At 42.0% G+C, this 18,848-nt stretch overlaps 3 protein-coding genes across 5 annotated transcripts in view; 2 read left to right on the top strand and 1 right to left on the bottom strand.

Moving 5' to 3' along the window:
• The first annotated feature begins 3,323 nt into the window (after nucleotides 1–3,323).
• On the top strand, nucleotides 3,324–8,652 carry armc7 (armadillo repeat containing 7). Of its 2 annotated transcripts, XM_030400017.1 has the most exons (4): nucleotides 3,324–3,585; nucleotides 4,341–4,484; nucleotides 4,581–4,945; nucleotides 8,633–8,652. In XM_030400017.1, the coding sequence occupies exons 1-3, from the start codon at nucleotides 3,498–3,500 to the stop codon at nucleotides 4,922–4,924; spliced, it is 576 nt and encodes a 191-aa protein (XP_030255877.1). In that variant the 5' UTR covers nucleotides 3,324–3,497; the 3' UTR covers nucleotides 4,925–4,945; nucleotides 8,633–8,652. The 2 variants fall into 2 exon arrangements, with proteins under 2 accessions (XP_030255877.1, XP_030255876.1); XM_030400016.1 differs by lacking the exon at nucleotides 8,633–8,652 and having other exon boundaries at nucleotides 4,581–6,623.
• acsf2 (acyl-CoA synthetase family member 2) overlaps nucleotides 6,642–18,848 on the bottom strand; it is a 31,410-nt gene continuing 19,203 nt past the window's right edge. For both annotated transcript variants that reach the window (XM_030400005.1, XM_030400007.1), the window contains 6 exons: nucleotides 9,683–9,790; nucleotides 9,329–9,480; nucleotides 9,063–9,204; nucleotides 8,827–8,937; nucleotides 8,664–8,732; nucleotides 6,642–7,948 (listed from right to left, as the gene is read on the bottom strand). In XM_030400005.1, coding sequence (XP_030255865.1) covers nucleotides 7,886–7,948; nucleotides 8,664–8,732; nucleotides 8,827–8,937; nucleotides 9,063–9,204; nucleotides 9,329–9,480; nucleotides 9,683–9,790 — 645 coding nt within the window. In that variant the 3' untranslated portion in view covers nucleotides 6,642–7,885. The remainder of the gene's footprint in view (nucleotides 7,949–8,663; nucleotides 8,733–8,826; nucleotides 8,938–9,062; nucleotides 9,205–9,328; nucleotides 9,481–9,682; nucleotides 9,791–18,848) is intronic.
• Nucleotides 10,915–17,959, top strand: chad (chondroadherin). Its single transcript, XM_030400008.1, has 4 exons — nucleotides 10,915–12,171; nucleotides 14,293–14,456; nucleotides 14,685–14,842; nucleotides 15,971–17,959. Exons 1-3 carry the CDS (start codon nucleotides 11,335–11,337, stop codon nucleotides 14,824–14,826), a joined length of 1,143 nt encoding a protein of 380 aa, XP_030255868.1. The 5' UTR covers nucleotides 10,915–11,334; the 3' UTR covers nucleotides 14,827–14,842; nucleotides 15,971–17,959.

Here is an 18,848-nt window from a genome sequence, read left to right as displayed (position 1 = left end):
ATAGATTTGGTGTTTGTGAGGGACTGGACTGCCGTGTGACTTGTGTCTAATGGAGATGAATGGAAACCAACAGAAGGAAAAAAAAATACATGTGAAAACCTCAAACGCTAGTCTGTGTTTTAAGATGGTTAAATAATATATAATAAGTAAACATCTTTCATAGTTATGGAGCTAAAATTTGCAAAGTCACCAATATGGCCTTTTAGATTGTTGTCAACTCTGCCCCCTGCTGGACACATGCGAGTACAAGAAATAACAAGCTCTGACTTTTAGCACTTTGGTCATTTAATAATTATTTATGTCTCAAAACAGACACAAAATAAAACATTATATTTCCTGTTCACGTGTGCATTATCAAAAAAGTAATTCTGTGGTGATCAACCGATGATCTTTTGGCTTCTTCCACGACAGACGTCTCCAGCACCGATTATCTTCACTCATGTTTACTGGAAACTGGTGTGTCCGAGGCAGGTTGTTAAAAAAAACATGGTCGTCTGTGCACAAGTGAATCAGGCTATGTACAGTAGGATATATATTTAGTGTCCGCATCTGTTGACCTGAACATTGTTATATTCTCAGTGATAGTTCAGGCTCTGGTTCAGCTGCTCCCTCCTCTCTTCTTCTCGGCCGCCTCCTCCATCTGCCTCTGCCTCCTCTCCATGATCTCCATCCTCTTGGCTTCGTTGCGCGCTCGCTCCTCAGCCCTGAGCTGGTCCACGTCCTCGAAGAACCTGTGCCTGCACGGAGGAGGGAGCATTACATTGACAAAAGATCAAGGACTTCACATATGTCAAGCAGAGCAGACAGGACGTTTCAACACGTCAATTTAAAAAAGCCGACCAAAAATCTAACATTTATAGATCAGCAATTAACAAGCTAATTGCAAAAATCAACAGTGAAAATAATCACCAGTTTCAGCCCTAATATGAACATTTGTAATATGGAGCCAGATCCCTTATTGACTGAACCTTGGAAAAATATGCAGGAATTTATCTTTATCAACTGTAGAGCCTAAATGTTAAATCAGTTGGCCTTCATTACATATCTTTGTCACAAGTGTCCCCTAAGCACATTTGTGGAATCATTGCCAAGATGTTTGAATATCAGCTGACACGCTGATATCAGAATGTTCTCTAAATAACTGGGAAGTCAGTTGTACTTTAGATTAAAATTGGATTTTGTGTTTTTTTCCCCACATGGTGAACAGTTTAGGCTTAATTAGATTAAATACCCCCATTTATGTCAGCAGTTATTTTGCAGGTGTTTGAGGACAGTTGTTTTGTTTTTTTTATAACAAATCTGAGGCCTAGAAATTAAAAAAACTTTTGCATGTAACGGGCAGAGAAGGTTGGATGACAGGCACAGTCGAGGAAATGTTCTAGGAAATGTACGATCTGGTGTTTTTGGAGTTTGTCCCATAAGTTTGGACGGACGATCAAGAGAACTGAACCTGTGTTGCATTCATTTAGTCAATCAAAAAAGACTGGGATACACTTCACTTACTTACACTGATTTTTATGACTGATAAGATAAAGAGCTGCCGACGAGAAACAATCTGTTTTTTTTCTGATAAATACTGCATTTCTCTAACCTTTGTTTTTGTTTTCTGTTCCCACAAGCTGCAAGCTGTGTCACTCTCTATAGCTTTCTCCTCCCCCTCCTCCTCTTCTCTCTCCTCCTTCTTTTTCTCCTCCTCCTCCCCCTCTTTCTTTCAGGCTCCCTTCTGATGGACCACGGGCCCCTGGGACCATCTACCATTTCCGGGCTCCTGCTGCCTTGAAATACTGACTGATCTGGATCGTCACACCCTGGGCTCTGCTGGATCATTGCTCTCCTCTGCTTCACTATCTCCTCATATCTTTATTTCTGTAAATCTTGATGCCTCTCTCCGTCTATTACTAATTATCTTGTGTGGCCTGCCCTCTTCCAGGTCAACATGGTGGACAGGAGGTCGTCTGGCTCGGGCTCCACTTGGTGATGCCTCGTCCTGCTCGGTCGTCTCCTGGTTCCACTAACGTTGTATAACTTGTATCAGATCTTCTGTTGATGTACCTTGTAAACTGTGAATTGTTGCTCTTTTCTGTACACGCAACATCTATTGCATGTCTGTCCGTCCTGGAAGAGGGATCCCTCCTCTGTGGCTCTTCCTGAGGTTTCTTCCATTGTTTTTTTTTTACCCTGTTAAAAGGTTTTTTTTCCATCAACATGTAAAGTTTTTCCTCACTTGAATCGAGGGTCTGAGGACAGAGGATGTTGTTCACTGTACAGATTGTAAAGCCCACTGAGGCAATGTGATTGTGATTTTGGGCTATATAAATAAAATTGATTTGATTAAGATCACATATATTACTATTTTGCAAGGCAGTGCTAACGGTTGCATTATTGCATTGTGCAGGACTTTTTGCAGATTAGTCAAACTATAAATGGCAAATTAGTCAATATAAAAATAGCAAGTGGTTGCAGACCTTATTTTGTTGGTTTTCCTTTCATCTGTCTTTATCATATGTTCTACTTGTGGCTTAAAACGGTTAAATGTACAGCATAGTTACACAAAATAGTCTATTATGACACATATTTAGCATGATTTGCTGTGACAGTTGTATGCAAAACAACGCACCCTGTATGTAGCTGCTGAATGACGTCTGTGAGTTTTGTATATTTATTTTAAAAAACGTATAAATAAGAAAGTTAATAAATGAATAAACAGCAGAAGGCACACACCCCCCCTGTCAGCCAATAGTGGTGTAATGGAGAGTGGACCAAGGTGCATCATGAAACACTGTAGGTTAAATGTGTTACCGTGAAGGTGACGCTCATATTTGACATTTCTAGATGACATTTAATGCGACAACAAATACAAAACATGCTCGAAATGTTACCTGTTGAAGAAAACAGTCGCTAGTCCCACTATGAGAGACCCAAACAAGATTGGTTTCGTGAGACGTTTCCCGGCGGACAGCTGGTGTTGCTTCATCGTAGCTTGAGTCCGGCGAGGAGACGAAAGTTAGAAATATAAACAGAATACTTGAGAAAGCTACATTAGCTTTTCTTTTAATCTGACCTTTCAGGGGACCATTAGCTAACTGCCTGATGGAACACACCTCCTTCTTCTCGTGCAGTTTCTCACGTACCACCACTTCCGGTTCCAATTTTGTGAACCAAAATTATCCCTTTAACATGCGGAAGAAATTAAAACACTCACTTCATAATGTGCGTGATGATTGTGTGATTTTTAAATGTGTTTTAAGTGGTTTAGTTTGGAGTTTTTAGTCGATATTACAAGCTGTTTTATAACGGTTAGAGATCAGGCGGAACCATACTGTCTTCGCGCCGTTGCACGGATACGTTTCAGAGACGGACCAACCCGGGAAATGGCTGAAAATAAATGCATCTCAGATTAATCTGCTCGCTTTATTTTGCTTAAACTCTTTTATTTAGTTTGTTTTGTCGTCAGTGATTATGTGAACATTGGAGCTAATGCTAAGCTAATTGTAAAGATGTGGAGGAAAGGCTCGTCTGAGGGCTCTGACCGGTTTGAATATTTACAAACTCTGGTCACTGAGTTTCAGGACACCGACAGTGAAGGTGGGTGCAGATGCTTTATTTGTCATGATTCAGTGGTGCGTGTTAGTTACGTTTCCAGTCCAAACCACGGCTTGCGCGGTTAACTGAGCTAAATTGCTAAAGGCAGCTACTGTTAGTAGCAGTTGGCAGTTTTTCTGGAGATGAGCTGTTCACTATTTGCTTTGAGTTCAACATGTTACCAATCCTTACACATTGCACCTTTTAAGAATATAAGAATAAAATATTTTGCATGTAATTATAACAGCTGTTTGGGGACCCTGAATGAAGTTTGCTTCGTCATCAACATTTAAGATGAACCTGTTGTTTGCGTCCACTAATTTTGACATCAGCTAGTGGTCGTTGTTCCTCTTCTTCTCTTTGTCTATTGGCTGCTCACAAAACAACTTTAAAGGTGCATACCACCAGATGCTGTAGATGTGTAGATGCTGCACTTGTTAAGTCAACAAAAGCAATTTGGTTCTGTATTATCGGCTATATTTTTTTTAACCTGCCGATATCCGATAATGTAATTTTATCACCATTGGGCCAATAATGTATCCGTTTGATATATATCGTGCATCCCTACTTGTCGATGTCTCTAGTGGACAAAATATGTAAAGGGGTCACTGTTTCTTAATGACCTCAAACATATCTTTTACATTTCTGTACTTATAATATGTGCTGATACTAATTCATTTTTTGATCAGAGATTCAAGGCTCTAATTTCAATCCCCTTTGCTCCATTGTTGCTGACATTTCTCATTTCACTACATCAGAGGCGAAGGAGCAGGTGCTGGCTAACTTGGCCAACTTTGCGTACGACCCAAATAACATGGAGTATCTGAAGGAGCTTCAAGTGACCGATCTCTTCTTGGACATGCTCACTGAGGAGAATGAGAACTTCGTGGAGTTTGGGATGGGTGAGTATCACACCAACAAATCCATTATTATCTCTGTTTCCCAATAAAAAAAATATCCTCGTTCACCACCTTCTCCATCTCGTGTCATGTTCTCAGGGGGGCTATGTAACCTGAGTATGGACCCTGAATGTCGAGACATCATCCTGCAGAGCAGCGGGATCAGCTTGGTCACAAACTGTTTGTCAAGTCAGAGGGAGGAGACCGTCCTGTCAGCCATCACCACACTCATGAACCTCACAAAGCCCTCGTCACGCTCTGAGATCACTGATCCGGCCATCCTGCAGTGCATGCTGCGCTTCTCCCTCTCAGAGAGTCCCCGCCTACGTAACCTGGCTGCTGTGTTCCTGCAGGACTGCTGCACCCAGGAGCAGGTGACCCGAGCAGAGCAGCAGATGCAGGGACAGCAGACAGCAGTTGGCATACCGCTGCCCAAGGACTAAAGACTAAAGCTGCAATATCAAGTGGGAGAATTATTGTTTAGTTTTCATAAAAAATTATACATTTGCTCTCCATGAGAGTTTAATACTTGTGATAATACTGATTAATATGTATAATTCTTGTAAACTATAATACTGCAACTAATGATCATTTTCATTTTTGATTAATCTGCTGATTTTAGCAATTAATTGATAAACATTTAGTCTTCAAAAATGTTTTGAGTCCAAACTGACGTGTTCAAGTTGCTTCTTTTGTCCAAAATTCAAAGACTAATTTATTGTCATAACTAAATGACAAAGAAAAGCAGCAAATCCTCAGATGTAAGATGCTGGAACCAGCAAATGTTTAATATTTTTAATTGAAAAATTACTAAAGCTATTCAATAATTTAAACAGTTGGTATTCATTTTCTTTCAACTACTCATTTAGTTGATTGACACAAAAATATATGGGCACTGAGACATTACACCATTGGGTGTTTATTGGACAATGTTTTGAGGCTTGGCAGCAGGGAATTCCTCCAGATCAGCCACAAGAGCACAACACTGATGCTGCCTCACAGTTGGTGATTCCAGAGGTGTAGGATGGAGTTGAGCTCAAGGCTCTGTGCCACCTTCAGTAGTCTGAATGTTATTCTTTATCTTGGGCCATACCAAGGCTGATTAATTGACAACTATTAAATTAATTGCTTACAATTAGGGTAATCAATTCATCGGTTTGAGCAGTTTTTTTAAAGAAACAAAAACAGTCAAATTCTCTGATTCCAGCTTCTTGAATGTGACTATTTCCTGGTTTCTTTCCACCTGTGACAGCAAACTGCAGCTGGCGTTCTAGTGATGTTTGTCTTCTCGTGCATCTTTATTCCATTGAATATGGATTTAAACCTGTAAATTCTGGCTGCTATTCTTCATTTTAAATCAAGTGCATCTCAGAAAATGTGCTTAAATTTAACTGTTGTGCTCTATCTGACCACACGAGGGAGACTGGACAGTCTTTATTGATCTGCTTTTCACAATATGAGTGCTTGAGAGATTAGTACGCGTGATTACAAACGGCACAAAAACAGCACGTTAAGACTTTTTTTTGCAGTTTAAAAGCTGTCAAATTGTTAAGTGTGCAGAGAGAAGTGACCAAGTGATCTCACTTGTTCAAACAGGCTCAGTGACTGAAGTATCAATATCACCACCTATTTCCCCAAAAATGTACATTCCTTTGGCTTTGAAGTGATTTCCTAATACCTGTTCGGAAGTTGGAGCACGTTGAAGCCAACTCGCTCTTGGCTCTCTGAGAGTACCGTGTCCTGAAACCTTAAATCCAAACCCAAAATATGTAAAATAAAAAATGTTAAATAAACCTTGAGGTTCCTCCTTAAGAGCCAGGAGCCCTGTTTGTTTTCTTCTGGGCTTTTAGGAGCTATTTCTGGGCCGAGTCCTTCAGGTCTAGACAGAAGACGACATCCGATCCTGCAGCCCAGTGTTGGTTGGACTGCACATGTAGCCCGGTCAGACTCCAGAGGAAATTCTTTACAGCTTTTGAGTGTGTGCCTGTGATATTCGCTCAATTTAAACGCTGCTTAGTACTCATTTTCAATCAGAGCGTGTGTGTTGAAGCGTGTATTTGTTTCTGAATGGCATTCCGAGGGCTTAGAAAGGCGTGCACCTGCCGCCGAGATCAATAAAAATACCTTCATTCTTCCCGTAAAGAGAGAAACACCCACGCCTGGTTTTAATAATGTGGTAAAAAGTTTATTTCAAGTTGATGTAAAAAAGACTTTTATGGCGTTTTTTTTATTTCAAAATAAAAAAAACTGTGTAGAACTTCAACATCTAAGTTCTGCACCGTGCAACAGCGTACTGAACGTTTGATTTGAGACATCCAGTCACATCACATTTCGGTTACACCTGCATTATTATCAAGGAGGACGATAAAGGGTCAAGCTGCTGATGTTTTGTACTTGTGTAACTGTCAACAAATCCCATGAAAAGACCAAAATGTGTTACCTCAAGATACTTTCCAACGTCCTTACTCTGTCCGTGGCCCCTGAAGATGTTAATCCTTGAAAACCACTCACAGATACATAGATACTTTTTTACATACTCAGTAACTTCCTCAAACGTGTCGGCACTAGTTTTTACCAGACATTGCTCGAAGCAGGAAGCAAGTGTGCATTTGTTGGGGACTATTTTCAGCTGCGGATTCACACACATTTCTTGAGTATTTACAGCAGTGAATATTTACGAATTTGGGTGTATATGGGACTGAGTCAGAATAAGCTACATTAGAGACTGAACCACCCTGACGTCGCACTAAAGGCTGATTTATGATCAAAGTTCGATACGGACGGAGTCTTCTGTCTTACAGTTTACGGATACAAACAGAGCAGTACCTCCAGTAGTCGCGGGGGACAGTGTAGCCAATAGTTCAAGCGAGACACGACTGCAGGACAAGAGGAAGAAGTTCTCACTATCTCTAGAAAGCATCAGAGTTAGCTGAAGTTGGCTGGCTAACCCAACAAGGATTAGAAATCATCTCCATTGCTACGTTGGTACTTTGAATTGTTCTACTTGCTGGAGTAGTAAACTAGCTTTTCTTTAAATAGGAATCTAAAATTACAATTTGGAATGTATCCTGATTAAATCTTTTATTTTGTTGATAATCACAAAGAAAAAATGTCAAAGTGCAACAATGTTTACTGTTTTTGGATAATAATAATACTAATCAATTCATTTTTTGTTATTAATTCATTTTGGTTTGATTTGTTGACGGTAACAAAAATACACAACATGACCACACTGAGCCCTTTACCATTTGGTTACAGGAGGCTACACATCGTCATCCATCTGTTATTATTTCTCAAGACGTTTTTTTTAAGATGTTCCGATGGTGGGCGTGCACTGCCAGTCGGCGTTTCTGGTGCATGATATACAGTCTGTATTCTCCTTATGCATGAAGCGGGCCGCCCTCTCATTTTCCCTTCTCCAGTCCCAGCAGCTTCTCAGCCTCCGTGCGTAGTTTGTGCTTCTGGATCTGAGAAAAAGAAACAAAAACATGCGTTTCTGAAAGTTCATTCTCCAGGTAATGAGTGAAAAAAATGTTCATCTCATCAGTCATGTTTGGGCTCGACAATAAACACTGTGAATGGAAGAATCAGCTATTCAACAGGCATTAAAACGAGTGCAGTTTGTACCCAGGACTCGCTGGAACTGTTAATACTGGGTGGATTATCCTGGTAAAAATAAAGCTAAATGAACTGAAACAGTCTCAGATCAAGGGGCTGGTTTTATCTGATACGCTGCTTTGAGGAGAGGTCCGCCGCCCTTCTTGTGCGTGCAGACAAACTAATAGCTCCCTTTCCCTCCTGTCTGAGGGCATTCAGGGCAGGCCTGTTCAAACACAGCGCCATGTCTGCAGTCGTTACAACACGAGAGAAACACAAGAACCAGAGGGGACGAATTCAGGAATTCAATACCAAGTTATATAAGAGAGTGGGCTGCAGAAACACAAACAACTGATGTGTCCAAATCTTGTGGAAGCTGGTTTTTCATGATGTTGTACAGTGAAGTTGTCTTGTCTTGCAACAAAATCTTATATAATGTATCACTGATTTATACAACAGCTGCTAATTATACATCTGCTTTAGTCTGGATGCATGTCGACTTCATAAACACAGTAAAATAAACCTTATTTGTCTGTCATTTATACTTTTTATAGGAATATGTGAGCTTTGGGTTTGAGAAAGTACCTTTCCGGTGATGGTGAGCGGGTAGCTGGTGACAAAAAGTACGTAACGAGGGATCTTGAAGTGAGAAATCTGGAACGAGCAGGAGAAGACAGTGAGCAGAGACGATCACAGCAGCGAATGATTCCAGCCCACTATTGACCATTTAAAGTGAGCTGTGCCTCACCTGGCCCTTGCAGTAATCTTTGATTTCCTCTGCAGTGCTCTCCTGTCCGTCCACCAGCTTGATGCAGGCGCAGACCTCTTCACCCATACGGGCATCCTGAACTCCGACCACCTGACGGACAGAAACACAACGACATGTTGCTCCGCGGCGAGAGAAATGGTCCTCGTTTTCTCCACAGATATAAAAACAGAACGTGGTGACAATACGCTCTCTTATCGCTCACTGTCTGAGCTCACCTGGGCCTCCTTGATTTTGGGGTGTGTGTGGAGGAACTGTTCGATCTCGGCCGGGTAAATGTTCTCTCCTCCCCTGATGATCATGTCTTTTATCCTGCCGTCGATCTTGCAGTAGCCGTACGCGTCCATGCTGCCGATGTCTCTGCAGGGAAACATCAGCGGCAGCGTTTAAAAAGTTTCCTGTGCTTGTATAAATCTTTTTCTCTTGAGTAAACTTCTTGATGTTTTTCTTGTTGTGTTGTGTTTAAAGTTCGGCCTCCTCTCACCCAGTTTTGTACCAGCCACTTTCAGTGATGCACTCGTTTGTTTTGTCCTGATCCGCCCAGTACCCCAACATCACACAGTAGCCTCGGATCATAATCTCCCCCATCTCCCCCAGAGGAAGCATTTGTCCTGTGGTAGGGTTCACTATTTTAGCCTGTGGAGCAGTTAATTCACATTTGTAAACCTTTCAATTAGCATATTAAACGATCAGAGTTTAAAGAAACACTGAAGAAAACTTTATAACATAATGTTTGTAGATGAACTACACAGCATTTATTAAGCATTTACAAAGTACTTTAAACATCCATCGTCAGCGTCTTTATGTTTTTCTTACTGAACGGCATGATTTGAGGTACCTCTAAGTGGTCCATGATGAAGCCCACTGTCTCTGACTTCCTCTCCATGTTGTCTCCCGGGTTAGCGCAGAAGGTCACCGGGCTGTTCTCTGTGGTTCCGTATCCGATCTGTGGATCACACAAACAGCATGTTGTGAGCAGAGAGACAGACGGAGGATGGGCTGGTGCAAGGGACAGAGAAAGCATGGATTCACCCGGAGAACAAGGAAAAAAAAAAGTGTGTGGATATTTGAGGCAGACAACATGATGCTCTGTAAACTCTGCGAATGGGAAAATGCTTATCACAGCCAAGTTAATCTGGTGATTAAATTTCTCGCCATCAACTAATAATTTCAGCTCCAAACTGTATTTACCAAAAGTTTCTGTATTTCTGTTTTGGGAGACTTTCTACTTTCCATCTGTCCTCCACAACACTGCAGAGGGAAATAAAGCGCTTCTTCCCTCATTATATTTCTTTAATAGAGTCACTTTGATTCAGATTTTATATTCAGCATGAGTCGAGCTCATTAAAACATCTGATAGAAATAAGAAAACTCGAGGAGGAAAGAGACAGGTTAAACATACTGTGGTGCTCAAAGGTGCAAATACAATCAGCGGGAGAGAGACTCTCGGACAAATAGAACCTGCGAGTTCACCTGGAAAAATCAGGGAGGAGACGATATTCCCAATAAAATGTCAGATTTGTTAAGTAAACTCTAGATTCCAGGTAACCTGGGTGGATCCATCCGTCTGAAGCCAAACCATCCACCGACCGGAGCCAGTCAAACAAAGTGCTGCTGCACCTTTCCTAAACTCTCCCTTTATTATTAAAAGCAGGTGTAACGAACACCACAAACAAACCTTTGTTCTCGCGCTAACTCAAGAAACCCGAGAGCCACAATTACAATACCAACTCTAATTCAACTGTAAAGGGCCATTACATAACACCACACTCCATTTCTACGGAAAGTATGCACACAGGAATGTAAAGTGGCATCTCAAACTTTCCTTTGTAGGTGTCCTTGTTATGATTGTTATGACTTGAAACAGCATCTCGCTCCTTGCCGGGCCATCTGGAGACTATTATAGGTTATAAAACAGCTGCACATGCAGGAGTGGCTCCTTTTTCCTGCCACCGCAGACTGAAAAACAATAGAGACGTCTGGGAGCGTGCGTGGATCGAACCTCGCCTCACCCCGTGCCACGTTGTTAAGCATTCACCTGTCAGACATCTAAGAAGGACAGAACATGCAGCTTTTCCTCTTATGATTTATTTGCGCGTCCAGCTGCAAGTCGACTGTCACAACATCGGTCCTTGGTTCGTGTTCAAAGCAGCAGAGCGGCTGAGTTCTCCCGCTGCGTCGTCTTCCTGCTCATTTAGGGTTAAATTCTCACAGACACTTGACTTCCTCTTGCAAACCTCTCACTCCAACACCCTGGCAAGCCCTCCTCGTTTTTTTTTTCCCCCCAAGTAAATGTTATAAATAGAGCTGTGTGTTCTGTTGACGGGCCATCCTCCTCTCAAAGTGAACGTCTCGGCCCACCTTTTGCTCAGTCACTCACCTTTTCGCTCCTTCTCTCTCTCTCTCCCTCTTTCTCTCTCAACACAAACACACTTCAGCTCAGCCTCTTGACTTTCTTCTTCTTCTTCTCTTCCTCTTGAGTTCTTCTCTATGAGGCTTTTGACAGGATTTTGCTCCTTCTTCAGCAGACTTTTTGTCAGCATGCACTGTGTGAGATGGTTGTTGCTGGGGACCTGCCTCCTGGTCCTGGGCCCCGCGGTGCAGGGAGCCCCGACTCAGTGCCCCAGCCTGTGCCACTGCCACGGTGACCTGCAGCACGTCATCTGCGACAGCGTGGGGCTGAAGAAGATCCCCCAGGTGTCAGAAGTCACCCGCCTGCTGAACCTGCAGAGGAACAACCTGGGTAGCATCCCCACAGGCGCCTTCAGCGAAAGCAAAGGGCTCATCTCTCTGCACATGCAGCACTGCCAGCTCCGGGAGATCGGATCCCAGGCCTTCAAGGGGCTGAAGAAGCTCATCTACCTCTACCTGTCCAACAATGAGATCAGCAGCGTCAAGCCCGGCGCCTTCGAGGACCTCACCGAGCTCACCTATCTCTACCTAGACGGGAACAAGATCAGCGACCTGACCAAAGGCATCTTCTCCCCCATGATCAACCTCTTTATTCTGCAGCTCAACAACAACAAGCTGCGGGAGCTGCGCCCGGGGACCTTTCAGGGCACCAAAGACTTGCGCTGGCTGCACATGAGCGGGAACGAGCTGACGACCCTGCAGCCGGGCTCTCTGGACGACGTGGAGAACCTCGCTATCCTCCACCTGGACAGGAACAAGATGTCCACCTACCCGAGCGCGGCCATGAGCAAACTGAGAGTGGTGGAGGAACTCACGCTGGGGAAGAACCCCATGAGGACCATCCCCGAGAACGCCTTCCAGAGCTTCGGGCGATACATGGAAAAACTATTCCTGGACAACATGGGTCTGGAGAAGGTCAGTGTTTGTTGTTTTTTACTCGACAGATTGAGCATGATTTTAAATAATAAAACACCTAAAATGTAGTTGAGAGGGAAGGAACAATTAACTGATTTCACTATTAAAAAAAGTGTCATACATCATTGCTACACTGAGTGTTTCTGTTCATACTCTATTAAAAAAGGACATTATAGTACAGTATTTTGCAAAAGTAGTGACGAGTCAAGTCAAGAGTTTGGCTTTCAGTGCATAAAAAAACAGCAACAAAAGTAGGAAAAGGAGCATTGCACGAGTTTTATATTAACATTCGCCGTATATAGAGAAAATAAACCAGTGTAATAGCAGTAAAAGGTTTGCAATTAAGTGTATAAAAGGGAAAAGATATAGAAACAGAAGAAATACAGTGTACAAAAGTGTTTCAAGAAAGATCTACCAAAAGAATCAAATGCAAGTGGTGTAATTGATTAAAATGGCACAAAAAGGACAGAATGACATGTTTAAAAAAGGGCTCTGTGTACTGTGTGTCTGTCTTCATATTTGTTTATTTGTTTTGGTCTGTCTCGACTATATTTCATCAGCACATTCACATGAATGGCCTCGCCCCCCTCGTCCACAGCCAACACTCATTACATAACCAGCCATCATTTACATATTTTTGTGGCTGAATCTACAGTACTGCTTCCCCCCCCCCGTCTGTCTCAGTGAAGCATTTTTCAGTCTATTGAATACAGATGTGTATTATTATTCATGATGCACATGTAGTAAAACGAGCAGCATCTTCAAATGCAGCAAAACAGAATTAGTTTGCAAGAAAGATATTTTATAAACAGACAGATGCATGTGAATATGATCGTTAGTTGTGTCCATAAACATGAAGGTCCGGCTTGTAACCCTGATCCAGGACTTCAGTCTTCATCAACAGAATTTAAGGAATGATGTTCAGATGTCAGACATGAGACAGATGTTTTCACATCAGTCTGTAAGTCATCCTTCTCTCCGTGCAGATCTCACACTGCTCCAGTGTGAGTGTGTACAGTACGAGCTCTATGCCGCACCGCACTACTATTCAGACATTCCTGAGTGCACATTTGCTTCATACTTAGGGTTAATCCAATATTTGAGTGTACCTGTGCCGCAGTATGGAGGCATCCCAGAGGGGGAAACCGTAAAATAACAACCTTCTCACGCTGCGACTGTGTGAGAGCCAGGTGGAAGCAGCAGGAGACCGCCAGAGAGGCCGGGGAGATTAAACTATTTTCCAGCCAAATTCGGGTATTTTTAGAGTGTTTTTGTTTGCTGGACCTCAGCCAAGCATGTCTGAGTCTAATTATTATTACACAAGTGTTATTTTCAGCAAGGTGGGTTTTCTGCTCACATGGAGGGTCTTGTAAACAGGTCAGGAGGGGTTAGGAGACAGGTAAACAAGAGGCAGGGTGTTCCACAGTGCATGAAGAGGAGTATTTTTAGCTTGCCATCGCCCCGGTTGAATGGACAATTGGACCCTTTGCGAGCCTTCCTGGCAAAGGAGCGGCCCAAAGAGGGAGACGACAGAAAGAGTGAAAACACCTCAGCCATGCTGGAAGCCATCCATCTTCCATTGCTTCTAAATACCCTGAGCTGCTTGTTGCTCTACAGTGGAAATTTCCAAACAGCTTCATCTCCTCCACGCTCACATAAAACGGCCCTTCAAAGCCGAGCTCCTCTCCCGTCCGCCCTCCTCTTCCTCCCGAGGGAGACACAGCTTGACATGACGTTGATGGGTTCATCTAGCACCTCTCTGAAGCTTTTAGCGCCCTCGCAGATGCATTTGAAGTAGAGGCGGTGAAAAGAAGGGCAGCGACTGTCAGTGTTTACATAAGTGTTGGCGCAAAAAGGGAAAGGATGAGAGGAGGCTTTCATGACAGAGGAACACTGGCGGGATACCCTCGCTGTCCATCTGTCTGCCTTCTCCTGTAGACACAAGGATGGGTGTGAGAGGCGGTGAGGGCAGCACCTTGCATGGAAGCTTACTGCCACCGGTGTGTTTGAATGAGATAAAAAAAAAATGTAAGGCACTTTGGATGAAAGTGCTGAATAATTGCAGCCATTTACCCCCCACAAAAAACACAAAACTCATGTTTGGCTTTCTCCTTTTTCCAGTTCACTGACGGTGCGTTTACTGGCGTGACGGCGGTCAAGGAGCTGCACCTGGACAACAACAGGCTGAGGTCGCTTCCCAAAGGATTTGATATCGGCACCCTCACCAACCTCACCCTCTCCAACAACCCATGGAGCTGCACGTGCCAGCTAGCTCCACTGCGCAGGTATGTTCAACATCTTTCCTTAGAGGATCAGTGCATTTACAAAACTTTATGGCAATCCATCCAGTAGCAGTTGTTTGTAGTCTTCACAAAAACAGAGTGAAACTAATATTTAATATCACCGAACAGGCTGTGTATTATTTTCTACTCTTTGTCTACAATCCAACCCTCTGACCAAGCAGCCAGCACAAGCTCTCTGACTCATCCTTATCTTTTGGCTTCTGCCCGCAGGTGGATGGACTCCACCCGCAATCGTCCAGATGCAGTGTGTGCTTCTCCACCTCAGCAGAAAGGAAAACAAGTCAGGGACAGCACCGCCTTCAGTGGCTGCCGGGTGAAGCAAAAGAGAACCAAAAAGGGCACTCGTCACTGAACACGCAGCTGCACAGGTACCCGGCACCGAGCAAGCCGAGGGCATGACAGGAAACAACAATCCTGAATACGATCGTGTTTCAGGAGAAATCGCAGAAACTGACATTAACTGATCAAAGAATAAAATTCACATGAAAATCATTAGGATCAAGGATTAGATTGATATTTGGGAATCATGCCTGTTCTCTTCCTCCATGCGGGTTAGATAAGATTCATACTTCAGAACCAGACGAATCTGAGAGCTCATGATTCATTTTGACAGAGGAGCGTCGCCAGTCCAGATTTGAATAGTTCAAGTTTGGCAGCTGTGGTTGTTGGTCCTTCAGACTCACAAAACTGAGACTAAACTCTCAAACTAGGCATTGCTGATGAGCGTAAAGCAAGCGTCTGTTACTGCATTGCCTATTTCTGACTTCCCAGATTGTAAAACTGTTGTGGCCCAGATCTGGCCTTCACCAGGCACGTTCATCCGGTACCACGTACCACATGGAATGATGGTCCACTCCTGTTTGACAGATCTTCTCCACAAGCAGGCCATAGCGCGGCCACATGTCAGTCAAGAGTGAACCGAGTATACCAGATCCGGCTCAAGTCTGGGGCAGATACAACTCGGTAGAATAGAAAGTATATCTTCAAAAATGTCAAACAACTGCTTTAAAGTTATTATCCTAAAGCCAAATCTATGATCCAAATAACTGGAGACACTTGACCTTTTTGAACCCTCACCCGTTAATTTTAAAATTAAATGTTTTCAAGTCCACCCTCTCTGATCGCTACCTTTGCAAATACCTGAGGTGTAGTTTAGTTCCTCACTATGACCTCTATTTAGGCCTAAAATCACAGCCCTCCTTTGATGGTCTCATTTAAAGGGTTTTCAGCTGGATTTCTGTACAATGCAACGCTAAATTCAGGCTTCACCACATGAGGTTTAAGTTGGTTTTGGATTGGCTGAAGAGTTGGCTTTGCATGATTTTGTTTTTCACTTCTCTCTTCCTGACCGCAAGAACTCTTGGTCCTTCCCCGCGTCCCCGTCTGAACTTTTCCATGTTGGCCCTGGGGTCCAGTACACCGAGTCCGGGTCATGGGGTCTCTGGTTGGAGGGCAGACTGTTTAATTTGGCTGCTGATTTTGTGTCTTTTCCACAGGAGACGCCGAGGAGGAGCCTGTCCCGGTGACCGGCTGCACATGCAACGAAAGCAATGCTAACTCGTTCTACTTCAAGACTGTCCATCTATCCGTCTGCCAAATGTTGTCACTAGTGTAAACACAGACAAAACGTAGATACACATGCTCTCTGTCTGTTTCTCACACACACACACACACACACACACAAACACATGAAGAGCTTTACAGACCTTTCATTTTCATTCATTTATATCAAAGATGAAGACTTATGTATGAAGTGGAAATGTTTCAGGTAAACACCAAAACAAAGGATGCGTTTGAGTAAATGCAAGACTAAAAAAAAAAGGGATTGAAGGGTCTATGTTTTGTCTTTTTCTAATGCATTCAGTACCGTAGAGATAAGTGTATGAAAAAAGAAATACAAAAAAGTTTCACCGTCATGTTTAGCATTAAAATGAGATTAAGTCAAATCAGATGAGCTCAAATATAAATGTTCTACATTTTGGGAAATTTGCCTATTTGCTTTGCTGCACACAGTAAGAAGAGAAGATTGATGCCAATCTCATGTCTTAGCTTAGCTTAGCATAAATACTGGAAACAGCAAGCCTGGATCTGCCGAAAGGGAACACAATCTGCCTATGAACACCTCCACCTTTATTCTGTAAAAAAAAAAAACAAAGTAAACAGATGTCAAGTTGCCGTTTTATGGGAGCTGTGCCTGGTATCAAACAACGGCAGTCTGGCATTAGTCTTGCAAAAGTTCTGCTGCTATAGGAGAAAAAAATGCTCAGAGAATCACAATTTTCTCACGAGGCACTAAACCCGAGGAAAGCAGTGACAATGCCTTTGCAATTTTCAGGAAGACTTGTTTGGTATGTAGGGGAGGCGAGCCCTGCCATTACAATGCTAAATTCATGCAAAAGAAAAGGTAAGAGCTGCTAGCTTGTTTAGATTCGTACCCTACAGCCATTTCCAGTCTGCAGGTTGTTAGGTCGTTAGCTCAGAGGTGGTTATTGTTGTTTCCTGTAGCGGTTTCCAATGGCGGGCTAATCTGGTATCAATATTCTCATCTGACTCTTGATGAGAAAGCAAATACTAATTCTTCCCAAAATGTCAAACTAGATCCATATATTTTTGTCCACTTGGGGGCAGTGGGACAAACGTAGAAACTTGATCATTCATTTGGAGCTGTGTTTCAATGTTCACTCTCCTTTTAGATATATTGGTTCAACTAACACCTGAATGAAATACCTGGTTCTTCAGCTGCTGATGTTCCACTGTGTGCTGGAAACAAGGCTAATGAGAGAAACTTAACAAAAAAACATGCTAAACAAGCTAAAAGAGGCTAAAAAGCTCAGTAGAGCAGCGGCATCATCCTAGTGTCACATTACACAATCATTTGATCTATTAACAAAGCGGAAATGAAGTGTCTAAAATACATGACGCTCCTTTATTCTGGTTGTTATCGACTACTAGAAATTATTGAAACATCCTCCAAATTTCAGACAATTACACTCTTTACCCCGTTTTCTATTTTGTGAAAACATCCAAGAAAGTTAAAGTGAAGACGAGACGGACACAGCGACTGAAGACCTGATTATCCGAGAGATTCCAGAGACAATTAACAGATGGATTAATGCATACAGTGTCCAAGTTGTATTTGTCTTTTGGTGCCATTTTCCCTGTATGAAGGTATATAAACATCACAAAGATCTATACAACTGAATTTAGCTCATTTTTGCTAAGAATGTACACAAAAAAGAACTCAAGGATAGTTGACTATGTTATAAAGAGTCATTGTGTCTTTACTAAATACAAATTATTTGTAACGTACCTATTATTTTATTAATACTTCAACTGGAGGAACCGTTTCTTGCACACCAGCTATAAGCGTCACTGACTTGTTGACTTTATGCATCTCTTATGTTTATTCAATATCTCTATATTTCCTGGACTTTTGGAAGTGTTAACAAAAGCTCACATCCAATAAACATTTTACACAACCAAGACTTCTGTTTTTGATTAAAAATACGTGTTCAAGATGTCTGATGTTGGATATGAAGGAAAAAAGCTTCACCACACTGGGGTCAAAAACACTTCACAGGGGTCTCCAGGCCTTATTGATTAGGTGTAAGAAAGTGTTATTTTATTGTGTACAGTAGGCCTATATTTACAGCATTACTTAACTAATTGAAATTGTTATTTTCAAAGATTAAGTATCATTGAGATGTAACTTTAATTAAAGATACAAGATACAGAGCCTCAAATCTCTAGATCGCCAAGTACCACATTCTAAAAATTTATAGTTTATAGTATAAACCATTTATTAAGCAGTTTTTTTTATTATAAAGTTGTGACTGAAGTTAAAAATACTTTGTAATTGTAGTGTAGTTTAAGTATAAACATTATATGGAGGGCCATTATAAAGTTGTAACTGATGCTTATAAACTTTTACAATTGCTTAATGATAAATAAAGCACTTAATTGTTTGTATAACTAGTAACACTTTAAACTGAGGTTATGAACTTTGATTCTTACCGTTTATTAATAATGGTAATGATAAAATGTTGCCAAGTCGTGTCTTGCCTTCAGACAACCAAACAGCAAACAGAACAATTGTCAGGTGTCAGGGAGAAGAAAACACTGAATTTGTCAAAAAAGCAGCCTATTAATATGAATGATTGTTAAATAGAAAGGTATATCACTGACAGAGAATTGTAAAAAAAAAAAAGTCCTAATAATATCAGAAAAACGCATCTCTGCTTCAATATTCTCAGGAAATCCTCGTTCCACCTGATTGGCTTGTTTTATACAAATCTTCTGCAGTTATTTTGTTTAATATTCGGGCTAATTGTACAGTTTATCAGGTGTTATGAACGGTTATTGAATATAAAATGA

The sequence above is a fragment of the Sparus aurata genome, chromosome 20 (assembly GCF_900880675.1).
Source record: "Sparus aurata chromosome 20, fSpaAur1.1, whole genome shotgun sequence".
In the NCBI taxonomy this organism is placed as follows: domain Eukaryota; kingdom Metazoa; phylum Chordata; class Actinopteri; order Spariformes; family Sparidae; genus Sparus; species Sparus aurata.
Note: the sequence above shows the minus strand (reverse complement) of the source record. Positions and strands in the feature narration are given on the sequence as shown.